At 42.4% G+C, this 24,510-nt stretch overlaps 6 protein-coding genes across 7 annotated transcripts; 3 read left to right on the plus strand and 3 right to left on the minus strand.

Moving 5' to 3' along the window:
- The first annotated feature begins 3,807 nt into the window (after positions 1-3,807).
- su(r) (dihydropyrimidine dehydrogenase su(r)) lies at positions 3,808-9,430 on the plus strand. Of its 2 annotated transcripts, none has more exons than XM_017081746.4 (5): positions 3,808-4,001; positions 5,368-5,424; positions 6,160-8,964; positions 9,034-9,191; positions 9,260-9,430. In XM_017081746.4, the coding sequence occupies exons 2-5, from the start codon at positions 5,380-5,382 to the stop codon at positions 9,345-9,347; spliced, it is 3,096 nt and encodes a 1,031-aa protein (XP_016937235.2). In that variant the 5' UTR covers positions 3,808-4,001; positions 5,368-5,379; the 3' UTR covers positions 9,348-9,430. The 2 variants fall into 2 exon arrangements, with proteins under 2 accessions (XP_016937235.2, XP_070853330.1); XM_070997229.1 differs by having other exon boundaries at positions 3,889-3,911.
- A 2,133-nt stretch (positions 9,431-11,563) lies between these two features.
- On the plus strand, positions 11,564-13,459 carry LOC108014994 (uncharacterized). The gene is made up of 3 exons (XM_017081216.4): positions 11,564-11,786; positions 11,868-12,412; positions 12,998-13,459. The coding sequence occupies exons 2-3, from the start codon at positions 11,885-11,887 to the stop codon at positions 13,298-13,300; spliced, it is 831 nt and encodes a 276-aa protein (XP_016936705.2). The 5' UTR covers positions 11,564-11,786; positions 11,868-11,884; the 3' UTR covers positions 13,301-13,459.
- Positions 13,410-14,271, minus strand: LOC108014995 (COMM domain-containing protein 3). Its single transcript, XM_017081219.4, has 2 exons — positions 13,997-14,271; positions 13,410-13,934 (listed from the first exon to the last, which is right to left on the minus strand). Exons 1-2 carry the CDS (start codon positions 14,166-14,168, stop codon positions 13,471-13,473), a joined length of 636 nt encoding a protein of 211 aa, XP_016936708.2. The 5' UTR covers positions 14,169-14,271; the 3' UTR covers positions 13,410-13,470.
- Positions 14,272-14,654: 383 nt separating this feature from the next.
- On the minus strand, positions 14,655-15,866 carry LOC108015033 (neuferricin homolog). Its single transcript, XM_017081264.4, has one exon. The coding sequence runs from the start codon at positions 15,827-15,829 to the stop codon at positions 14,969-14,971; it is 861 nt and encodes a 286-aa protein (XP_016936753.2). The 5' UTR covers positions 15,830-15,866; the 3' UTR covers positions 14,655-14,968.
- Positions 15,867-16,372: 506 nt separating this feature from the next.
- On the minus strand, positions 16,373-17,153 carry LOC108015067 (uncharacterized). Its single transcript, XM_017081307.4, has one exon. It carries the CDS (start codon positions 17,102-17,104, stop codon positions 16,436-16,438), a length of 669 nt encoding a protein of 222 aa, XP_016936796.2. The 5' UTR covers positions 17,105-17,153; the 3' UTR covers positions 16,373-16,435.
- Positions 17,154-18,920: 1,767 nt separating this feature from the next.
- Positions 18,921-20,602, plus strand: LOC108015092 (uncharacterized). The gene is made up of 2 exons (XM_017081334.4): positions 18,921-19,061; positions 19,680-20,602. The coding sequence occupies exons 1-2, from the start codon at positions 19,020-19,022 to the stop codon at positions 20,418-20,420; spliced, it is 783 nt and encodes a 260-aa protein (XP_016936823.2). The 5' UTR covers positions 18,921-19,019; the 3' UTR covers positions 20,421-20,602.
- The last annotated feature ends 3,908 nt before the right edge of the window (positions 20,603-24,510 follow it).

Raw genomic sequence — 24,510 nt, forward strand, 5'->3', positions numbered from 1 at the left:
AAAGGCCGACTGTTTTGAGCAGCTTACAACCTATCGATTGGGTCTAAAAATAGGTAGAAGGATTTTAGACCGAAATACCATTATTTGTTTGAGGTTTTTCAATCGTAACTTGGTCAAAACGAGGCGCACAGCTAAGAGACCGACTGTTTTGAGCAGCTAGCAATCTAGGCTTCCGATCCCCATCACATTCCGGGAAATTTATTTATTGACTAAATTTCACATTTTTCATAAGGGGTAACATCGCCTATTTTTGCGAAAATGGGTCAAAAATTAAAGTTTCCGTGTTTGAATGCCAATCGATTGGGAATTTAATTACGAGCTCAACGAGGTATGACATTCCCAATTCCGACTTTATTTCGCAAAATTATTGGCAAAAAACCTAGTTTCTTTAGGCCAAAAAATAGGTAGAAGGATTTCAGACCAAAATACCATTATTTTTTGCAGTTTTTCAGTCGTATCTTGGTCAAAACGAGGCGCACAGCTGAAAGGCCAACTGTTTTGAGCAGCTAACAACCTAGGCTTCCGATCCCCATCACATTCCGGGAAATTTATTTTTTGACCCAATTTCACTTTTTTTATAAGGGGTAACATCGTCTATTTTTGCAAAAATCGGTCAAAAATTAATGTTTCTGGATTTAAATGCCAATCGATTGGGAATTAAATTACAAGCTCAACGAGGTATGACATTCCATATTCCGACTTTATTTCGCAAAATGATTGCCAAAAAACCTAGTTTGTTTGGGTCAAAAAATAGGGAGAAGGATTTCAGACAAAAATACCATTATTTTTTGCGGTTTTTCAATCGTAACTTGGTCTAAAGAAGGCGCACAGCTGAAAGACCGACTGCTTTGGCCAACTGTTTTGAGCAGCTAACAACCTAAGCTTCCGATCCCCATCACATTCCGGGAAATTTATTTTTTGACTAAATTTCACATTTTTCATAAGGGGTAACATCGACTATTTTTGCGAAAATCGGTCAAAAATTAAAGTTTCTAGGCTTGAATGCCAATCGATTGAAATTTTAATTACGAGCTCAACGAGGTATGGCATTCCATATTCCGATTTTATTTCGCAAAATGATTGCCAAAATACCTTGGTTTTTTGGGTCCAAAGATTGGTGGTAGGATTTCGGACAAAAATACACCCTTTTTTTGAGGTTTTTCAATCGTAAATTGGCTTATCAAGTGTTTTTCATTTCTCGTTTCCAAAGTCTTGTTCTTTATCGAAACTACCTTCAAATGTCAAACAATTTTGATCTGTTTTATTTAATGTTCTGGGTATCTGACTGGTCGACTCTTGTTCCGTCCATCTTCCAAGTGATCCAATTCTAATTGCGATGGCGCCTTCACTCTCGATTTCTCTGGCCCTCCGTCACAGTATAATTATTTTTAAACTACAAGATAGTCCGAGATCCCACCCACAAGATGAGTGAGCGATGTGACAATGGATCTGACAGTCTGTCCGGCAAAATCCTAATCCACTGTCTAAAGAGGGAAGTGGAAACGAATGGTGGAATCCGCCAGTCAACACGTTCCGTCGAGACGAAACAAATTTGAATTTTGGCATGCATTTCGAATGTAATTTATTAACCAACCGCCTGCATTGTGTATTAATTAAACGCTCTGATTTACTACGAATCGGGGGATCTGAGGCCCCCCAGTCGCGTATAATTTATGCCTTTTTAATGGGCAGCCAGTGGCAGCGGGGGGCTGGACCCCCTTTTTCCGGGGGCGGGAAAAATGGGAAAATGCCGCTGCACCACCCAAGATTATCCCAAGTTTATGGCCAATGTCATGTGCCACTGCCAATGGCACTTGGCACTCGCAACTCGCAATGTCCGCCAGTTAATGGCCCAAATGATTACAGCTTCGTAAATCAAGGCCCAGACACCAGAAAACAAGATGATCCGCCAGTGATCGCATATCCAGAAATATTCCCATGGGCCGAGAAATGGGTGTACGGTTTCGGGAAATATTTTGGAATTTAGAAGGTCTCTGTAAATTGTTTTAAATTTTGTGAAACATCTAGAAAAGGTTAAGAAAAAAAGTAATCTTTTTTTGAAAGTAAGTTGCTTTTCAATTCCGCAATTTAATGTTCTATCATTATTTTATATGTGTAAGATTAAATCAATATATCTTACAAATGTATGTATATTGCTAGTTTATTAGATATAATATTAGATTACTATTATCACTTATTAGATTATTATTTGCTAGATTAATATTACTTATTAGACTATTTTATATTAATTTATTATTTTTACTTTTTATTAGATTAAAAACGAATATTATCATTACGTGTAATACAATCCCATTCTTAGCTAATGTTCATTTTGAATTTTTCACTTTGGTACTTGTTTTTTTCAGGTTTATCTTTTTGGATAAAGAGAAATGACATTGCATACTTTTTGGCTCCGTTTATATATCAATCGTGTAGATACGTATCTGATGGATAAATTCTTGATGTGTGCACAAGTTCGTCTTTCAAAGAATCCCAATCCCCACTTCCGTTTGTTTGATTATTCAACAACCCAGACTTGCGTTAATCCATTTTATAGACAAGTGTTTGTTACTTTTCATAACGAAATGGCATTCTTTTGGGCTGTTAACGCTTAGTGCTACAGTAGACTCTCTGAATTGGAACTAAAGTGCACTGAATGTAATCGAAACTAAATTTGATCATATTTAAGTAAAATACTAATCATATATAACCATAATTAATAAGAAAGAAGAAGAAAACTAAATGGGAATATGTATGTTGTTTCGAGAAAACCTGTTAAGAACGAATTATTAAGATCGTTAGCTCTCCAGGACGTTTACTGTAGAGCCATGTAAACCTTTTTACTGCCTTTTTGGAACCAGCAATAGAGAAACTGAAAGAGGAACAAATAATTGATAAAGACATGAGGGGCGATTGTAGCACGTCTTGGAATACAATATGTGCACGGAAAAAAGATACAAGGTAGTATACTACAGATACATTACTAACATCTAATGAAAATATATCCAGCATATACAAGGGTTTGTTCATTCAAAACGCTTTTCCTTGATACTTTTTGAAAGCTTCAAGTCAAGCAGATTTTGCTTTTGTTTAGATTATAGATTTTTTTCCAAGTGATCAACAATGTAAGCAACTAGAACGAGAGTTTTGCAAGCCAGGCAAATATGGATGTCTGTTCACATGGGCGTAGAAATAATATACCTCTCTAAAGGTGAGTTATCAACTTAGACTAACTGCTTAGCTATACAACTTTGTAACATTTTAGAATGCGTAGCTTAAATGTAAATTTATTATTACATTTTTAATATTAACTATATTATTATTTTTGAATAAATTCTTTGAAAATTATATTTTGCCTTAACCTTAGTCTTAAATTGACCTGTACAGATGGTTACGTAATTGTAAGAAAAAGGTTAAGAACTATTCAAATAGTGATGTGTACTATGATGCAAAAACAATATGGTTAATATTTAATAGTAAAACTACGATTGAATAGTAACTTGTGTGTTTTTATTGTTGTGAGAGTAACTTTTTCATTGATCAAACTGATAACTATTATATTATTAAATATTATGTATTAGATTTATGGTTTTTGTTATCAAAACTTGTATAGAAAAACTTTTTATAGCAGAATCTTGTGTTTGCCCTCATGAGATCGGGATCTAAACCCCCTTTTGCTGAGCCCCTGTGCATTGTATATGTACATATATCAGCTGTGAGCGATTGGAAGATGGCGCTGGCAGCGACGTCGACGTCGACTTCGACTGCAGTGCGTCACCGAGTCGACTTCGATTTGGAAATCGTTCTTTAAGAGCATTTTCAATTTGGCGTTTCCAGTGTGAAGACCAATTAAAGTTTTTCGTGCGTTCGTCGTTTAGTTTGGGTGTGCTAGTGTCAACCGATTTTCGTCGGTTAGAGCTACGAATTTTTTTTCCTGTGCTTAATCAAACGATTCCGCTTTCAAGTGTTCATAAATTAACTAATAAACGTTCCTTCAACCGGTATGTACTTCGGCCACTAAGCTTCATGCAATACTTGATACTGTTTGTGGCCAAAAACAAGGAAAAAAAAACAAAGAAACAGCCATAAAAACAAACTAAACGAAACCCAATTTAAGCATTAGCAGCTCGAATTCTGAACTTGTTTTTCGCATTTCGCCATTAGCATATACCTAAAATGAAAACATATTCAAAAACTTGACGGACCATAAAGCCAAACTGATAATGGAATGGACTGGGAGGGGGGTTGATGGGGCGGATCAGACGGCTGCTGGGGGTTCAACTATTATGTCAAAAATGAAAAAATATTCTAATCAACGATTGAGTGTGTGCGAGAGCAAGAGGGGACGAGCTGAGGAGCGAGAGAGCGCGAGTTACAAAATATTAATTAAATTATGTATTGTAGGCGAAGGTCTGTATAGTTAACGGTCTACTTTTATGAGTAAATTGATATTATTAACGATAAACTAGCTTACTTCGAATGACAAGCTGGTATAACAATGGAACATGTTTTTTTTAAACAAATAAGTACTTAGAAACACGATTTCTTCCCATTGACCCACATTTTATATGTAATATATACGGTGGTGCCAAAGAAATTGAAGTGCGCCCAATCAGCGCAAGTTTCTAATGCGCATCAATGTACATTGTACACGATTTATGATGGCTGTGTTATCTGAACTCTAAATCGCTTAGAAATTAAAGCTAAATTTTTAAAGTATCAGCTTCCGCTATTGAATCATTTTTGACTTTTTATAGAACAAATCTATTAAGTGTGTTTACAAAATCATTTATTTATATACCCATTTTTAAGTATGATATATGTATGATCTCAACAGAGAGAATATTTTCTTTTTCTTAAGAAATGCAAGGCATATATTTATGTTCTCAATTGTTTACAATCGAAACCAGTACGTTTTGGTCATGTGTGTAAGACCATTTTCAGAAAGACGCACTTCGCCTCGAAGTTTTTGCCCAATTATCGCGGGGAATAACAAAACGGGCCCCCATTATCGTGACCTTCACCCGTCCCGAATCTTCGATGGTCTTCGAGGGGTGGCCCCATTTATTTCGGGCCGCAAACTATTCGAAACGGCAAATAGAAATTCGGGGTGGTGCCACAATGTGTTCGAACTGTTCTCCGCTGGCCGTCGCAACCTTGACTGATAAATGATAACGCCCTTATAGGTGATAAGACCCATGGTGGTGCCATAAGTGCACATAGATACAGCCGGCGTCTGGTCAGGATCGCTCGCAGACAAGATTAGGTTAGAGTACTACGATGCGATAGGAAAGGTGGAAGCTAGAAGCTAGGGGATCCCCACGTGGCGCCCACCACTAATCCGAATCCCTCTCTTTCGCCCTCCAGGAGATCATCAAGATGAGTCCGCCCCAACTGCTTAGCAAGGACTCCCCCGACATTGAGGTAGGTCTATTCACTTGGTACACTTCAAATTACATTTTAAATAAGCTGAAAGAAAACGAAAAAATTGGAGCAAACATTTAATTTGTACTTGTTTAATCTTTAGAGGTCTTGTTCAAATATTTTGATATGAAAAATGTATTATCTTATCTTATGTGCATTTCTTACATTTTAAATTAATTTAACTTCTTCAGCTATACAAAATTTGATAAGAAATTATACTCTTTTTAGTGACATTGATTAACTGATTAAATAAAAAAGCCTAGTTTAAAATCTTCAAACTAACTGATTTTTAAATTTAATATTTTCATATTTTAAACTGACTAAAAACAAAGAGATAAATATTTAAATTGAATATGAAATCGTTGGATTGACTACACAGAGAAAATTGTGACGTTCTCATCTGAGTTGAAAATGTTTTAAAAAATAGAACGACATTTTTAAGTTGAAAGTGCTTTTATTTTACTTGAAACAAGTTATATTGGCGGTATTTCTGTACAACGTATATCGCAACAAAAAAAGTATGAGTTCAGTTTGTAGTGTATACTTAAATGTTATTAAACAAACTCAATTTAACTTTTCTCTTCTCACCATTTCGTTTTATTATTGAGAACATTGATTCCAAAATGTACTTACACGGATTTTAAGAACGAATGTTCTCAATTCAAGAACAATGTTGTTGGATATTTCTCTCTGTGTACGTTTATAAGACTAAAAAGGTTTATTCCCGATCCACAGGACCTGCTGTCGCTGAACCCGCGCGTGAAGACGCAGTGCTCGGTGGTGCCCACCAAGCAGACGAAGGAGAACAAGCGGCACTGGAAGCGGAACAGCGACCATGCCGCTCCGCCGTGCACCACGCTGGCCAACGACTTCTCGGACATCAAGCACACCACGCTGTCGGAGCGCGGCGCCCTGGAGGAGGCGGCCCGGTGCCTGAAGTGCGCCGATGCGCCGTGCCAGAAGTCCTGCCCCACGCAGCTGGACATCAAGAGCTTCATCACGAGCATCGCCAACAAGAACTTCTACGGCGCTGCCAAGGCGATCTTCTCGGACAATCCGCTGGGCCTGACTTGCGGCATGGTCTGCCCCACCAGCGATCTCTGCGTGGGCGGATGCAATCTACAGGCCTCCGAAGCGGGCGGCATCAACATTGGCGGCCTGCAGCAGTTCGCCACCGAGGTGTTCAAGAAGATGGGCGTGCGCCAGAGGCGGTCGCCACAGGCGGAGGCCAATCCGCTGCTGGAGAAGATCGCCATGGTGGGCGGCGGACCGGCCTCGCTGTCCTGCGCCACCTTCCTGGCCCGCCTGGGCTACCGCAACGTGACCATCTACGAGCGGAGGAGCTACCTGGGCGGCCTAAGTGCCGCCGAGATCCCCCAGTACCGGCTGCCCATCGATGCGGTCAACTTCGAGATCGATCTGGTCAAGAACCTGGGCGTGCGCATCGAGACTGGTCGCTCGCTGAGCACCAAGGATCTGACCATCCAAGGGCTCCTCGCCGACGGCCATGATGCGGTCTTCGTGGGCATTGGCCTGCCGGAGCCCAAGTTGAATCCCATTTTCGCCGGTTTGGAGCCCAGCAATGGCTTCTACACGTCCAAGAACTTCCTCCCCCTGGTGTCCGATGGCTCCAAGCCGGGTCTGTGTGCCTGCAAGGCGGCCGCCGGTCTGCCCAAGCTCCATGGCAATGTCATCGTCCTGGGCGCCGGAGACACGGCCTTCGATTGCGCCACCTCCGCCCTGAGATGCGGTGCCCGTCGCGTCTTCGTCGTCTTCCGCAAGGGATCATCGGGGATCCGTGCGGTGCCCGAGGAGGTGGAGCTGGCCAGGAATGAGCGATGTGAGCTGCTGCCCTACTTGAGTCCCCGCAAGGTGATCGTCAAGGAGGGCCTAATCACTGCCATGGAGTTCTGTCGCACCGAGCAGAACGACAAGGACGAGTGGGTGGAGGATGAGGAGCAGACGCAGCGGCTGAAGGCCAACTTTGTGATCTCCGCCTTTGGATCTGGCTTGGAGGACCAGGATGTCAGGGAGGCTCTTGCTCCCCTGCAATTCCGTGGTGAATTGCCCGTGGTGGACAGGATTACCATGCAGAGCAGCCACAAGCAGGTGTTCCTGGGCGGAGATCTGGCCGGAGTGGCCAACACCACGGTGGAGTCGGTCAACGACGGTAAGGTGGCCGCCTGGAGCATCCACTGCCAGCTGCAGGGCCTCCCGCTGGACACCCCAGCCGCCCTGCCGCTCTTCTACACGGACATCGACGCCGTTGACATATCGGTGGAGATGTGCGGCCTCCGGTTCGAGAACCCCTTCGGCCTGGCCTCCGCTCCGCCCACCACCAGCACGGCCATGATAAGGCGCGCCTTCGAGCAAGGCTGGGGCTTCGTGGTCACCAAGACCTTTGGCCTGGACAAGGATCTGGTCACCAATGTGTCGCCGCGCATCGTTCGGGGCACCACCTCGGGCTACAAGTACGGTCCGCAGCAGGGATGCTTCCTCAACATCGAGCTCATCTCGGAGAAGCGGGCCGAGTACTGGTTGCGCTCCATTGGCGAGCTCAAGCGGGACTTCCCCGAGAAGATAGTGATTGCCAGCATCATGTGCAGCTTCAACGAGGAGGACTGGACTGAGCTGGCCATCAAGGCGGAGCAATCCGGTGCCGATGCCCTCGAGCTCAACCTATCCTGCCCCCATGGCATGGGTGAGCGCGGAATGGGTCTGGCCTGTGGCCAGGATCCCGAGCTGGTGGAGCAGATCTCGCGCTGGGTGCGACGGGCGGTCAAGCTGCCCTTCTTCATCAAGTTGACGCCCAACATCACGGACATCGCCTCCATTGCCGAGGCGGCACAGAGGGGCGGAGCCGATGGAGGATCGGCCATCAATACGGTCCAGGGACTGATGGGCCTGAAGGCGGATAGCACCGCCTGGCCGGCGATTGGCAAGGAGCAGCGCACCACTTATGGCGGCGTCTCCGGAAACGCCACTCGTCCCATGGCCCTGAAGGCCATCTCCGACATTGCCAGACGGGTGCCCGGATTTCCCATCCTCGGCATCGGCGGCATCGACTCCGGTGAGGTGGCCCTGCAGTTCATCCAGGCGGGCGCCACTGTCCTGCAGATCTGCTCCTCCGTTCAGAACCAGGACTTCACCGTCATCGAGGACTACTGCACGGCGCTGAAGGCCCTGCTCTACCTGAAGGCCAATCCGCCGCCAGTGGACGGACCCTTCTGGGACGGTCAGTCGCCACCGACTCCCGTTCACCAGAAGGGCAAGCCGGTGGTCCGTCTCACGGGCGAGGGCAACGCCACGCTTGGATTCTTCGGTCCCTACCAGCGGCAGCGGGACCTTAAGCTGGCCGATCTGCGCCGGCAGCAGGGAGCCCTCTGGGACGCCGAGCAGGTGAAGAGCACTCCGCCGGCGGAGGATGGAGCCCCCAAGCCGGCGCCCAGGATCAAGGACGTCATCGGCGCCGCGCTGGACAAGATCGGGTCGTACAACCAGCTGGACAACAAGCAACAGAAGGTGGCGCTGATCGACGATGTGAGTTGGGAAATTAAGAAACCTTAAAATTTAAAGCTAAATCCTTAAACTAACCCTAATATTTTCCAGGACATGTGCATCAACTGCGGCAAGTGCTATATGACGTGCGCCGACTCCGGCTACCAGGCCATCGAATTCGACAAGGACACCCACATTCCGCACGTGAACAACGATTGCACGGGCTGCACACTCTGCGTATCCGTGTGTCCCATCATCGACTGCATCACGTGGGTTTCTGAGAATCCCCTTAATCGTGTTCCATATAATTATTTCCCTTCTTTTTCCAAATTTTCAGCATGGTGCCCAAGAAGATCCCGCACGTGATCAAGAGAGGAGTCGAGGAGAAGACCTTCTACACCCATGCCCTTAGCCAGTGCCAGTAAATTTGCATAGTTTTACGATAAATTGTTATTACATACGATCTATATAATTCAATAAAATACCACACATGCCCAAAAGCAACAAATGTGAATTATCTGTGGGGGTTATTTACGTCGATCAACATTCAAATCTCAAAATTTCAATTTTTGACCAATTTTCACAAACAAATCATGCATTATAAAAAATGCTTAAATTGGTAAGAAATAAATTTTAATAGAAGTGATGGGGATCGGTTATTGCTGCTCAAAACAGTCAGTCTACCAGCTGTGCGCTCCACTTTGACCCAGTTACGATTGAAAAACCGTATAAAATAGGATCTTTTTGTCAGAAATCCTACCACCCATTTTTCGATCCAAAAAACCAAGGTATTTTGGCAATCATTTTGCGAAATAAGGTCGGAATAGGGAATGCCACACCTCGTTGAGCTCGTAATTAAATTCCCAATCGATTGGCATTCAAATCCGGAAACTTTAATTTTTGACCGATTTTCTACCCTTATGAAAAATGTGAATTTTGGTCAAAAAATAAATTTCGCGGAATGTGATGAGGATCGGAAGCCTAGGTAGTTAGCTGCTCAAAACAGTCGGTCTTTCAGCTCTGCGCCTCGTCTTGACTAAGTTACGATTGAAAAACCTCAAAAAAATATGGCTATTTTGTCAGAAATTCTACCGCCCATTTTTCGATCCAAAAAACCAAGGTATTTTGGCAATCATTTTGCGAAATAAGGTCGGAATAGGGAATGCCATACCTCGTTGAACTCGTAATGAAATTTCCAATCGATTGGCAATCAAATCCGGAAACTTTAATTTTTGACCGATTTTCGCAAAAATAGACGATGTTACCCCTTATGAAAAATGTGAATTTTGGTCAAAAAATAAATTTCCCGGAATGTGATAGGGATCGGAAGCCTAGGTTGTTAGCTGCTCAAAACAGTTAGTCTTTTAGCTGTGCGCCTCGTTTTGACCAAGATACGACTAAAAAACTGCAAAAAATAATGGTATTTTGGTCTGAAATCCTTCAACCTATTTTTTGACCCAAACAAACTAGGTTTTTTGGCAATCATTTTGCGAAATAAAGTCGGAATATGGAATGCCATACCTCGTTGAGTTTGAAATTAAATTTCCAATCGATTTGCGTTCAAGCCTGGAAACTTTAATTTTTGACCGATTTTCGCAAAAATAGACGATGTTACCCCTTATAAAAAATGTAAAATTTAGTCAAAAAATAAATTTCACGGAATGTGATGGGGATCGAAAGCCTAGGTTGTTAGCAGCTCAAAACAGTCGGTCTTTCAGCTGTGCGCCTACTTTTGACCAAGTTACGATTGAAAAACCGCAAAAAATGATGGCATTTTTGTCTAAAATCCTTAGACCTATTTTTTGACCCAAGCTAACTAGGTTTTTTGGCAATCATTTTGCGAAATAAAGTCGGAATAAGGAATGTCATACCTCGTTGAACTCGTTATTAAATTTCCAATCGATTGGCATTCAAACCCGGAAACTTTAATTTTTGGCCGATTTTCGCAAAAATAGACGATGTTACCCCTTATAAAAAATGTGAATTTTGGTCAAAAAATAAATTTCCCGGAATGTGATAGGGATCGGAAGCCTAGGTTGTTAGCTGCTCAAAACAGTTAGTCTTTTAGCTGTGCGCCTCGTTTTGACCAAGATACGACTAAAAAACTGCAAAAAATAATGGTATTTTGGTCTGAAATCCTTCAACCTATTTTTTGACCCAAACAAACTAGGTTTTTTGGCAATCATTTTGCGAAATAAAGTCGGAATATGGAATGCCATACCTCGTTGAGTTTGAAATTAAATTTCCAATCGATTTGCGTTCAAGCCTGGAAACTTTAATTTTTGACCGGTTTTCGCAAAAATTGACGACAAAAAATAATGGTATTTTTGTCAGAAATCCTACCACTCATTTTTCGATCCAAAAAACCAAGGTATTTTGGCAATCATTTTGCGAAATAAGTCGGAATATGGAATGCCATACCTCGTTAAGCTCGTAATTAAATTTCCAATCGATTTGCGTTCAAACTTGTAAACACTAAATTGTTCCCATTTTTGGTCATTAAGGTATCATTTTGGAATTCACAGTATATTTTAGTTTAACTTAATTATAAAATTAGCCCTGATATTTAAAACTATGACCAAATTAAATATACGAATTCTCCATCCCTGAGCTTAAGCGATACTATCGCTTCCAATCAGCTGTTGGTCGATACTGAAAAGTTTAGGAAAAACGGAACTGCGTAGAAATTAGGCAGCAGCCGTTTGGATTGTGGCAACCAAAATAAGTTTAGTCAGTTGGACTTGACAAAAGCTGGTAGTAAAAACTCGAACAAAATTCCACGTAAACTTCAAAAGGTGTTCGGCACCCAGGACTATCTTTGAACGCCCCCAGACAGAGCACAGCTCCTCCAGCCGACAACGAAGGTGAGTGTTTCGGTTACCTTGGATACCATCGCATCGCATCCGAAATAGCACCGATTGCCAGCGGATTCTACGCATTTGCAGAAGCCTATGATATAATAATGTCGCGCTCTCTGAGTCGCGTACTGGGCACCTTCAGCCCCGCCACCGGAAATGGGGCACCCAACAGACTGACGCCCCTGCGCGGACTTCTCGGCACTGTGGTCCCAGTGGCCGGGTACTCGAAGCGGAATGGACCTCCCTCGGATGCCGGCGAACCCTTCAAGACGGTCTCCAAGTCGCGGGACCTCGACGACGACGATGATCTCAACAGCCTGGAGAGCGAGCCCAACTGGGAACTGACCGCGGCCCGGAGCAACCGCTTCTACCTGCCCAATGCCACCGGGCCTGCCTGGCAGGGTGACACCACCACCGTCGGCCTGCTCACCCCGCTCGGCCAGCTGGTCAACTTCCTCAAGGAGGCCAATGCAGACAAGTCGCGTCTGGAGTTCGCCTGCTGCCAGTGTCCCATGCTCATCCGCGAGTCGCTCCTGGAGCTCTTCCCCGTGCGCGTCGTGGCGCAGCGGGATTCGGCCATCACTATGCTCGTCCTCAGCTACGAGGGGGACATCGAAATGGGCGCCGCCAAGGTGAGGATTCCGAATGTAGTTTAGTCAGATATGCATGTGTCTAGATATAGCCTTTATCACCTTTCTGTACTAAACCAGTTTCTCAAGTTCAAAGCTTCATAGGTAGCTGACCTTAAGTACCACTACTACTGTAATATAAAGAAAGCTTGCTGCATCTATTACTAGATTTAGATATAATTATGTTATATTGTAACTCATAGTTATTTCCTAGTTAGAGAATTGATTTTTTCTGTATTTATACTACCTTTGATCAAGTTTATTCATATAATGTTGAATATAAGTATAAGACAGATGTAAAACACGACAATTTGGTTCTGGAATAGGTATATTATCAACTAGGGAACCTGCATCTCATACTAAATTAGAAAATGATTTTCGTATTATGATGTAATTCATATTTATTTTTGAGTTTAATAACTGATCTCTCCTGTACTTATACTACCTAAGATGGACTGTTTATGGTATAGTTCATTTATAACATTTTGAATGCTAGTACATGACAGTCGTGAAACAAGAAAATATAGTTCCGGGACCAGGCTATTATCTAAAGAAGTAATTTAACTAATGACAACTCCATACTTCCAGTTTGTGCTGGCTGCCCGGGACATAAGCGATCGCCTGCTGTCGCTGGGCTACTGGGCGGACTTCCTAAACCCCTTCAGCGGACGACCCTACTTCTTGCCGCGGGACGGAGCCAAGCTGTACAAGCAGGATCACCGCTTTCGGGGCCTGAACATGCGGCTGTCGCTGCAGAACCACTGCACAGTGATCGCCGCCGAGGAGAACGATCGCACCCACTTCTCGGGCACCATCTACTGCACGGCGCCGAATCACTACGACCAGCTGGTGGAGCTGCTGGTGCCGCCGCAGCGCAAGGTGGCCCAATGACGCGGATGCGGAAGCCATCGGAGTTAAGATGTAGTTGAAGCCTTTTAGTGATGATGACTGTGTTAGCTGTTTAGGTTTTCTGTTCCCGACACTGTATATAGCCGACAAATGCTGGTGTTATATATGCTGTGCGAAATATAATCGATAAGAATGTTGAAAGAGGGCGTGTTTTAGGCCACGGCCATGTGGTGGCAGTGCCGCTCGATCTCCTTAAGGCGGTTGATCAGCGACTGCAGCTCCTCGGCGTTGCAGATGAACTCCACGATGGTCTCCCGCTCGCCGCTGCTCGGCCGGAAGTTGCCCAGATTGATGTGGAAGTTGGCCACGCCCGTGCTGCAGTCGGAGGTGGAGGACTTGACGTCGCACACAATGCGCCACTGGATGTCGGTGATGTGCGGGAAGCTGTGGCCCAGCTGCAGCTGGCGAAGGATTAGCTCCTTGCGGTTGTCCTCGAACACGCGGCTCAGTTCGTCGACGGCGCCGGCGTCCAGGGCCAGTTGCTCCAGCTGCTGGCGAAGCTGGAGCCCGTCCCAGCCGTGCTTGGTGGCCAGGGCGTAGAGGGTGACCACCGCGTACTCGCTCTGTTTGGCGCAGGCGGCATTGCTGGCATAGAGCTCGGGAACGGGTGCAATGGCTGTGGGATGGTGGGCATTGGTTAGACCATGTGATACGGCGTCTTCCCAGTTTCCAACTCACTGGCATCCGGATGTAGGGTCAGTTTCAGAGAGTTCGCAATGAGCAGCTTGGTCAGCGGGGGCGAGATGATGCCTCCCAGGTTCTTGAGGCCGGCCACCACGGTGGCGGAGAGCAGGCCGCTTGGCTCAGGGTCCGCATCCAGGGCGGGAGACCTTCCCGGCGACGTAGCCATGTGTGGCAGCCTATATCCTTTAAGGCCTCGCGAAGAAAAGATAAAATATACGGGGACCAAAAAATCGACCCGGTTGTAAACAAGAAATGCGCCTAACAGCACGCTTGGCTCACTTAACAGCAACCTTTTACAGAGGCAAAATCTTCAGAGCTCTTTAGTACAGTGAAGTCTCTTTACAGTAGACAAGGAGTATTTGAAAAGAAAATTTAATTTTTAAATTTCAAACACTAAATTGTGTTACACAAGGAATACAATTATTTGATGAATTAACGGATTACATGTAAAATAATTTCCTATTAAAAAAGCTATTGAATCGTTAGACCCTTTGATAATTTGTTTGCTGCTATTTAAATAGAGTACTATTTTAATTATAAAAGTTATTTATTTTATTATCAAAACTTGTTTAAATGTTTACTTGACTGAAGTAGAAATATTTATAAATTAGACCGATAAAGCTGAAATGACAATATAAAGACAAATATCTGGTTAAATTTGTTTTTAAGTTTTATTTAAATATAAGTTTTTTGAAAAACATCAAAACTTATTTGAATGTTGACTGAAGTAGAATACATTGAACTGCTAATAACAGGACGGCAACTTAACAGGAATCTTAGCAGAGCTAACAGAAATGAACCGGAACTAGTGTTTACTAACAGTATATCTTTCGACTTGGGAGTTATTATTTTGGAAAATCCAAGATGCTATAATTCTAGTCGGTCACCTCGAACAACCAAAGCTACCTTTCGGTAACTGGAATACAAAAAAGCAAAATGTGATATTTACAGATCCTGGGCTAGCTGCTACACCCTATAGAAGCACTCTTGCGCCCGGGGCTCGCAATTGTCATACGGTTTCAACATGGCATCTCCGTGGACTGTCCTGCCGGCCGCATCGATCTCGTCCAGCTCCGAATCGGGCACACAGGCGCACTGGAAGCTCTTGTTGCCGCGGCTGTAAAGCTTGCGCGGATAACCGATCCAGGAGCGCTCCTTGCCATCGCCGCTGGTGGTGGTGCACCAGACGCGGGTGCCCCGCTCCTCGCTCCACTCGATGTTGCAGCCGGGATACCGGGCGCGCAGCTCCTCCACCTGCCGCTTGGCATCCCGCGCCTGCTGCAGCAGCTCCAGGAACTTGTGATGATAGGTGGTGGGTGCACCCGTTGCATCGTAGAAGCGCCCGACCATCCGGCCCTTGTAGACGTAGTCTTTCTGGTAGAAGTCTCGCCACCCGGCAAGTCCAATCAAATCGTCTGGCTTCAGGGTCAGCACATCGTCGGACGTTTCCGGATCGTAGGACTCGAAGTCGCCAGAAATGAAGGACACGGAGGCGTCGCGGCCCACAAAGAAGTTGTAGCTGCAGCCGGAACCGTAGTGCTTGATGCCGCGGCTCACATCGAAGACGGATCCCAGGAGGGCAAGGTACAGGGGACGTCCATCCTCGCCATTGAAGTGCGCCAACTCAGCCGGCGTGAAGAGCGTGCCAACCTCGTCACCGGTCTGAAAGGCCACCGGAACGCCTGCATCTCGGTCAGCCGTGTCCAGGTAGTCGTCCGTGTGCCGCCGCAGGAACTGCTTAATCTCTGTGCGGTAAACTCCAGCCAAGACGGCGGCCACTACGAAGAGAAACTGCAATTTGAACAGGTGTCGTAGCAATCCAAACATCTTTTACTTTCCCAGCCCGGAACCGGAACTGGTTCCGCCTGCAGTTCTCACTCGTAAGTGAAAAGTGTGACCATGTCGTGCAAAAAGAACGGCAAACCGGTTTGAATTTTTAAGAATTGAAAATTTGAATAATATAATATTCCAAATAGTCCCTTGCCACAACAAGAAATTTAATCAATGGAAACGACCATCTAATAAACCTTATTTATTATATCTCCAGACTTTGTTTTAAAATCTTGATACAGCTTTTCTCAAACTTTTAGATTCTTTTCTTAATCATCCTCTTACATAATTCTTCTTACACTGTACAAAAAGATTAAACGAGGTATAAGATAACAAATTATGGGAACTTTTATATATGTTAGTCATTTCTTTCTAAAATAACAGATAACAAAAGAAGCTGTGAATTTCAGGTTTCAATTTATATATTTTATAGAAAAATATTTTTTAAGTAAATTATATTTTCTAAGTTCCTGACGACTTATATTTTGACTGTGCCTTGACCAGAAGCTTTTAAAAACCACAAAAATAGAACCAATAAACTTTTTGCATAGAATATCCATAATTTTTATTAGCGTGAAACAATTAGCTGACTTGGTGCATGACCTAGCGGCGACGGGAGACGCAGGCGTCGATGTGGCTGCTGACCTCCTGGAGGGCGAGCACCGCCTGCGAGGATGCGGAGTGGGTGCACGCGTTGCCGTCGACGAAGACAGCGGGGATGCTCTCGCTGGTGGACTTTTTGATGGTCTTGATGGAGGAGCGGGCACTGACCAGATAGAAGGTGGCCTGGACGTAGAACTTGGTCATGCAGGACTTCTTGAGGACGGAGTTCTTGTAGCTCTGGCACTTGTTGTAGGTGCTGGCCACGTTGTAGCCCCCATAGACCAACTGCTGGGTGGCGGCGCTCACGTCGGTGGCGATTTCGGCGGATGTCTGGGCGGCAACAATGCCGCAGGAGTGCAGATCCTCGTGGGCGGCGTCCACGATGCTGGCGATCTGCTCATCCTCGGCGGCGACGCACTCGGGACTCTCCTGGCGACGCGACTCCACCTGGTCGAGGGCAGCCTCCAGCTCCTGCTGCGGCTCCCGGACGATCTCATCGTACTGGTGGACCAGGGCCAAGCCGGTGGACTTGCCAATCTCGGTCATCTCGTCCACCACGCTGTGCACCTCGGCGTCCAGCTGGGCGGGCAGCTGGGCGGGAAGCTCCAGCGGCTGGGCCCATCCGCTGGCCACGAAAAGGGTCAGGATAATGACTGCGGCGGTCCTCATGATTTCTACTGGTTTCTACAGAATTGCAACTGCTACTGCTGACTTTGACAAATTAAAATCGTATTTATACCCGGGCATCCAGAAACGGATCATTCGTAGACGGTCCGATAATCTGGATTGCTGGCCATAAATTTATGGCCTCCATTGTAAATCATTCATGGCTTGATTTGATTAGTAAACTTTACATTCAACCTCCTATTCATAGAGTTTCCGTAATTGGATTTAGATTAAAATTGGCCAAGTCGCACAATCACAAAAAGACATCGTAAACATCATGCATATTAAGGAAAGAGTTCTCTAGAAATAAAAATTCAATATTTTAGAAGTTCTTTAATTTTACAATTTTGTAAGCATGTTTTTCTTCAACATATCTCAATAATTTTGCGAAACAAGGTCGGAATTGGGAATGTCATACCTCGTTGAGCTCGTAATTAAATTCCCAATCGACTGGCATTCAAACCCGGAAACTTTAATTTTTGACAGATTTTCGCAAAAATATACGATGTTACCCCTTATGAAAAATGTGAAATTTAGTCAAAAAATAAATTTCCCGGAATGTGATGCGGATCGGAAGCCTAGGTTGTTAGCTGCTCAAAACAGTTAGTCTTTTAGTTGCGCGCCTCGTTTTGACCAAGATACGACTAAAAAACTGCAAAAAATAATGGTATTTTTGTCAGAAATCCTACCACTCATTTTTCGATCCAAAAAACCAAGGTTATTTGGCAATCATTTTGCAAAAAAAAGTCGGAATATGGAATGCCATACCTCGTTGAGCTCGTAATGACATTCCCAATCGATTGGCATTCAAACCCGGGAACTTTAATTTTTGACCGATTTTCGCAAAAATAGACGATGTTACCCCTTATGAAAAATGTTAAATTTAGTCAAAAAATAAATTTCCCGGAATGTGATGGGGATCGGAAGCCTAGGTTGTTAGCTGGTAAAAACAGTCGGTCTTGCGGCTGTGCGCCTCGTTTTGACCAAGTTACGATTAAAAAACGCAAAAAATAATGGTATTTTACTCTGAAATCCTTCTCCCTATTTTTTGACCCAAACATACTAGGTTTTTTGACAATCATTTTGCGAAATAAAGTCGGAATCGGGAATGTCATACCTCGTTGAGCTCGTTTTTAAATTACCAATCGACTGGCAACCAAATCTGGAAACTTTAATTTTTGACCGATTTTCGCAAAAATAAAAAAAATATAAAATTTAGTCAAAAAATAAATTTCCCGGAATGTGATGGGGATCGGAAGCCTGGGTTGTTAGCTGCTCAAAACAGTCGGTCTTTTAGCTGTGCGCCTCGTTTTGACCAAGTTACGATTGAAAACGGGCCTATTTTTGACTGAAATCCACTCACCATTTATGCGATTCCCCAAATAATAACAACTTTAGAAAGAACCCTCAAAAATAGAAATACCCAATAACATAACACGTGTGTGTGATATGTCTCGAGTGATTTCATAGATTGACTTGCCACTGTTTTCTATGACTTTTAATCGAGGGCATGAGCAGAGCCATAAATTATATGACATTATCTTCTATAATTAAGGCATTATTTAGATTAACCGATTAGAGCGATTTTCAAGTGGCAAATCCATTAATAGCTGTGTTTTCTATCGCTCGACGCCCAGGAAAATATAATTTGCGACCTTATCGAAAGACTCCCTCGCGTTACCTCTCATTTCTGTTTTTTTCTCTGGACGATTGGAGAAAAAAAAAGGCAGACGAAAATTATTTCGATTAAAGTAAGACAAAGTCAAATAATGGGAAATAAACCAATTGGCCGATAAAACGGCTCTTGAATATTTTAATTAACTGGGGGTATGGCCACCGATATGGCAATCTGGATCTGGACTCCGTTCATGTATATAAGGTGGCTCCCCAGCGAGATCCCAGCAAAACCCAATCAACCATGAGGAGTATTATTCTAGTGTTGGCCTTAGCTTTGGCAGCTGTGAGTAGATCGCTGGAGTACCCAAATAAAACCTTTGAAAAATATAGGGGTTCTTAAACAAACATAAAGAATTTTTTTTAAGTTTACAGTATACGTGAGTGTGACCTAAATATGTATAAAATATATACCAAATTGCTTGTTCCTCAAATAAGACAACAGTGCGTATGAGTGATACCTATCAGCTAAAATTCGGTAAAAGCTTATCGCAAACGCCTACATTTTTACCTTGGATTGGTCCATACCTTTCTAATAGTGCTAAATCATATAAAATTATTAAACTCAACAAATAAATGTAGAAAAATATTGATTCTTATAACTTAGTCTGTTGGTCAACACTGAGAATAATTAATGTAACTAAACAAATACTTAAAAAAAAATTTTAAAATTTAATAAATTTAAAAATAAATAAATATAATTTATTAGTAAATTTATTAAATGTAAATGTAGGATAAATAATTATTTCTAGTTGAGAATGAGATTTGCTGGTCAACACTGCGTATGATTAATGTGACTTGATATATTTAGAAAAACGGAATAATAAAATAACCTTCAAGCTAAAGGGTTTGGGATCTTCAATTCTTAGGTACCTATGAGTAATTGTCTTTTTCCTGAAAACAGGTTTCAGCAGTGCCCTTGAAGGAGGCCCATGACTCCGCCTCTCTGCAGGAACTGGTCAAGGAACTTGGCCTGGACCTGGACTTGAACTTCGACCTGGACCTGGGACTCAACCTGGACGATGAAATGCTGCAGGAGATGGGCAACGCGGAGTTGGAAGAGTTGGCCTTCTTGAACCGCCTGCTGAGCTTCTTCGTTGACGAATCGAAGGCCCTGGCCCGGGACATCATCCGGCTGACGGAGCGCCAGCTGCTGAAGATCTTCCTGTACCCGATCCGGGAGCTGGAGAAGCTGGCCGAGGACATCGAGAGGCGGGCCCTGGATGCCGGCGATTGTGCTGTCAATGTGACTACCAATGCGGCGGATGTGGTGGCCTACACCACCGTGGAGTTCCTGGAATGCGGCTACGATGCCGCAGTCACCTCCATCGATCTGGTCCTGGACACCAAGAAGGCGGTCCTCCAGCTGACCGTGGGAAGCTATCAGCTCTACAAGCTGTATTGCAAGTGCAAGAACTACAACAGCGCCGTAATGACAAAAACCTGCGAAGGTCGATTCTATACCAAACTCGCCCTCTTCCTCGCCAAGGCCCCGGGTTCGATAGCCCATTTGATTGGACTCCGGAACAGCGTTCCCGCCGTGGCCACCGATGCCACCGCCTGCACCACCGAGGCCACCCAGAATGCCACCCGGAGATTCGATGCGTTCAACGCAGCCCTCGACGACTGTGCCGCCCACTTTTAGTGAAGGATATGTCCTATAAAATTGATATAAATCCATTTGATAGTGCAGCCTGAACTGGAGAAAAATAATACTAGGGTTACGCCGAAAACAAAGCTTTTCACCTAAGTCAAGATATCATCATTTAAATTTTATGTGATAATTGCCAAGGATATAGCAAAAATACATTTTTATACACCCTTAAATCAAGTTATCAACATTTCAATTTCCTATAAAAATTATTTAAGAATTTCGGTTAAGATTTCTTTTGCAAGCCGTTCTTGCTGTCCATAGATCCCCCGTTTTCAATTCATCATTTTATATTTAAAACTCAAAAAATTAAAAAATATATGGCTCTCAGACACCAGGCGAACAGAAAACTTAGCAAGTGACAGCTGGCAGCTAAAAGTGAACTTAAATAACTGTTCATTTTCAAGATGGCAGCCCTTTAAACATTTCCCCTCCCCCCACTGACCAATAGGAATTGATGACCATTGGAAAGAACAGTTAGTTGCGAGCCAAACGCAGACCAGAGATGAGCAACCATGGCCGTGGCACCAGCTTGTCACGAGCTTGTCGCGATCTTGTCACGAACTTGTCACGATATGTACGAAGTAACAGTTAAGTCCTATGAATTTGCTTAGGCCGTGCCAAAAGGAAGAAATCACTGGGGCATCTCTAAGTAAGCTTGGATTAAGCTAATCAGCTGATCGTTTTACACCTACTAAACGTTTATGTTCGCCTGGTGTCTGAAATTAAGAAACCAAGCAATTCGACCATTTTCTCGACGAGCAAATAAGGTATTTCGACTTATGATTTCTATTATTGACATTTCAATGAGGTCTGAAATGTAGTTTCTTGGTCTCAGACACCAGGCAAACAGAAAACTTAGCAAGTGGCAGCTGGTAGCCAAAAGTGAACTTAAACAGCTGTTAATTTTCAAGATGGCGGCCGTTTACATATTTCCCCTTCCCCCACTGACCAATAGGAATTGATCTGCATGGGAAAGAACCGTTAGCTGTGAGCCAAACGCAGACCAGAGATGAGCAACCATGCCGGTGTCACCAGCTTGTCACGAGCTTGTAGCGATCTTGTCACGAGCTTGTCACGATATGCACGAAGTAACAGTTACGTCCTATGTTTTTGCTTAGGCAATGCCAAAAGGAAGAAATCACTAGGGCATCTCTAAGTAAGCTTGGAATAAGCTAATCAGCTGATCGTTTTTACACCTGCTTAGCGTTTATGTTCTCCTGGTGGCTGAATTTTCGCAATAAATACGATGTAACCCCTTACAAAAAATGCAAAAATTGGTAAAACAAAACGTACTTTTCGTTAAAATAAATAATACTCCCTATTTTTGAGGTAAAAAAAATGAGTATTTTGGTCGACAAATTGCGAAATGAGGTCAGAATATGGAATGTGATACATCGTTGAGCTCGTAATTAAATTCCCAATCGATTGGCATTTAAATCTTCAAACTTTAATTTTTGAAAAATTTTCCAAAAAAATAGATGATACAAAAAACGCGAAAATGGGTCAACAAATAAATTTCCCGATTTGTGATATGGATCGATAGCCTTGGTTGTTAGCTGCTCATAACAGTCGGTCTTTTTGTTGTGCGCCCCGATTTGACTAAATTACGACTCAAAAACGGCTTAAAAATAACGTATTTTTCGTCAGAAAATAATACTCCCTATTTTTGCACAAAAAAAATCAGTATTTCGGTCGGCAAATTGCGAAATAAAGTCAGATTGAGGAATGTGATACCACGTTGAGCTCGTAACAAAATTCCCAATCGATTGGCATTTAAATCTAAAAAGTTGCACAAGAAAAATCAGTATTTTGGTTGTCAAATATTTCGAAGGGATGATCATAAAGAAGATTAAATAAAAAATCATACATTCCCCACTGCGATTAAAAAATGTTCTTGGTTGGTTTTTTGAGTTATTAGTTTTATTTAAATTTGGTTTCATTATCGTTCATCTTGTTCAAATACAATAAATAAACATTTAAACTATTTAGTGGTATGTATATATATATATATAAATCGTTTGTTTTTGTTTTTGTTAAATATTTTAAATAAGTGTATATATATTGTATTTCATGGGTTTTTCCTCATCTTCATCTGCTTCACCTCCTCTTCCCTTCCCATCCACTTGCCTTTATTTCATAATTGTCGTTCTCTTCGTACCAAAAATTTGCATTTGGTTTTTTCGCTTGGTTTGAAAGAAACTTGGTTGTTTGGTTTGTTATATAAGTAAATTGCTGTGTTCGGGCTTACGGTCGTCAAATGTCGTCTATATATTTGTGTATATATCGTACTATATAATATACTTTATACTATGCACACTTGCATGTGAGTAAAAGTAGCTTGTTACATAAATACTAATGTATAAATTGTTTGTTCTACTCAAGTTTGATGCCGCATACAAGTACAACTAGGTTTGCATGTACTGGTATATCTGTATATGTATATGTCTGTGTTGGAGTGTGTGGGTGTGGGTGTGGGTGTCAGCTGTACATATGTAGAATGTATGTACCATTATCAATAATTAGTTAAACTGTAGCTAGTATATGTATGTATTTGCCATATGTTGCTCAACAATTTTTACCATCCGACTTTCATTACTTTATTGGAGTTTTACATTTTCATTTTGCAGTTTTCGGGATTTTCTCAGATTTTTTAGTTATATATGTATGTTGTTTATTAGTCACAGATGTTTTTAGGCGCGCTTTTATGCTTTAATGAATTCAGCGTGTTGTATATTATTAATAATTCAATTCTTTATAGTAGAAAATAAAATATAAGTAAAAGGCAATTTTCTTAGTGTTTTCATTTTTTTTTTTGGTTTTTTTTCTGAAAAAATTTGTGCTTAATTTTGTAGAAATTTTGTTTCCTTGCCTGCATTTTATTCGTTTAAAACAAAAAAATTTTAAGATATTTTGTTTAGTTTTAGTTAGTTTTTTTTTTTTAATTTTAATAATGTATAATATTTAGTTCAATAAATTCGTTACGACACATGGACTAAGACACAGCAAAAAATATTTATGCTTAATTTAGATTCAGTTTTGTGTGTTTTTTTCTTTTATAATATTTTTTTTATCATCTTCCATTCGATTTGGTATAACTGGTAGATCATTTTTGGTATTTTTCTCTTGTTATGGCTTCAATTGCATATTATTCTTCACATTTCGCGTCCTAAATGCGCTTGTAAATATTTTTCAATAATAAATGATGAAACAGCTTAAGAACTCGTATTTTTTTTTGCTTTTTTCCTTTTGCGAATATTTTTCAAGACACCTACCCGAACCTAGTTTATCTGCCAGCTTCCAAATATGTGGATATTTTCGTAGTTCTTCGCTTTAAGGGCTAATCGATAAGATAACATCCAATCGGTAATCGGTAATCGGTAAACGGCATCGGTAATTTCTAGATAATTTCGTATTTTCGTATTCGGTATTCGGTTTTGATATGTTCGCTTCAAATGCGTGTCATGAAAATACATTTGCTTTGCTGATTCTGCAATACAACTCCGTTTAAAAATATATAGAGTAGAACAAGGCTACTACATAAGTACATAGGTATTTTATCTATATATCTGTAGACTAAATTGGGCAAAGATTTTTGTTTTCTATTTTGTCATTGGGCGTTGAAATTCCGTTCTCCGTTTTCGTTCGATAGTGCAAAAACTCCATGCATTTGCGATTGCATCTTCGATTTTCCCATTTCTACCGTTTTTCAATTCAATATTATTATTACAATAGTGTGGCCAAAGCTTATTGTCGGAAGCGTTATGCATTTTAGTTTTAGTTTTTTATATCTTCGGTTTTGTTTCGTAAAAATATGTTCGTTACTCGTCAACTTCAATTTCAATTTCGTATTAGATCGTGTTTTAAACAACAAAGGGGAAAGTACAACGCAAAATATAAAAACTTTTCGAGATCTTTGAAAATCGCGTGTCGTTAAGGCTATTTGTTGTTAGTTTGGTTGGGTTTATTTAAGTGTTGATGTCATTTCCTCCACATTTGAGTTATTATTTTCAAAAATGTAATATTTCATTTTGGTCTTTGCTTATAATAATTACTAAAATGTATCTTTCTTGTATATATCTTT

Source organism: Drosophila suzukii, chromosome X, assembly GCF_043229965.1.
Source record: "Drosophila suzukii chromosome X, CBGP_Dsuzu_IsoJpt1.0, whole genome shotgun sequence".
Classification (NCBI taxonomy): domain Eukaryota; kingdom Metazoa; phylum Arthropoda; class Insecta; order Diptera; family Drosophilidae; genus Drosophila; species Drosophila suzukii.

What these genes read in the sequence shown, in the direction of transcription:
- LOC108014994 (XM_017081216.4), top strand. Translation starts at nt 11,885, where the DNA reads ATGTCGCGCTCTCTGAGTCGCGTACTGGGCACCTTCAGCCCCGCCACC. An exon ending in TCGAAATGGGCGCCGCCAAG is followed by an intron (nt 12,413 to 12,997) that starts GTGAGGATTCCG and finishes CCATACTTCCAG; the next exon opens with TTTGTGCTGGCTGCCCGGGA.
- LOC108014995 (XM_017081219.4), bottom strand. Translation starts at nt 14,168, where the DNA reads ATGGCTACGTCGCCGGGAAGGTCTCCCGCCCTGGATGCGGACCCTGAG. An exon ending in GACCCTACATCCGGATGCCA is followed by an intron (nt 13,935 to 13,996) that starts GTGAGTTGGAAA and finishes ACCATCCCACAG; the next exon opens with CCATTGCACCCGTTCCCGAG.
- LOC108015033 (XM_017081264.4), bottom strand. Translation starts at nt 15,829, where the DNA reads ATGTTTGGATTGCTACGACACCTGTTCAAATTGCAGTTTCTCTTCGTA.
- LOC108015067 (XM_017081307.4), bottom strand. Translation starts at nt 17,104, where the DNA reads ATGAGGACCGCCGCAGTCATTATCCTGACCCTTTTCGTGGCCAGCGGA.
- LOC108015092 (XM_017081334.4), top strand. Translation starts at nt 19,020, where the DNA reads ATGAGGAGTATTATTCTAGTGTTGGCCTTAGCTTTGGCAGCT. An exon ending in TGGCCTTAGCTTTGGCAGCT is followed by an intron (nt 19,062 to 19,679) that starts GTGAGTAGATCG and finishes TCCTGAAAACAG; the next exon opens with GTTTCAGCAGTGCCCTTGAA.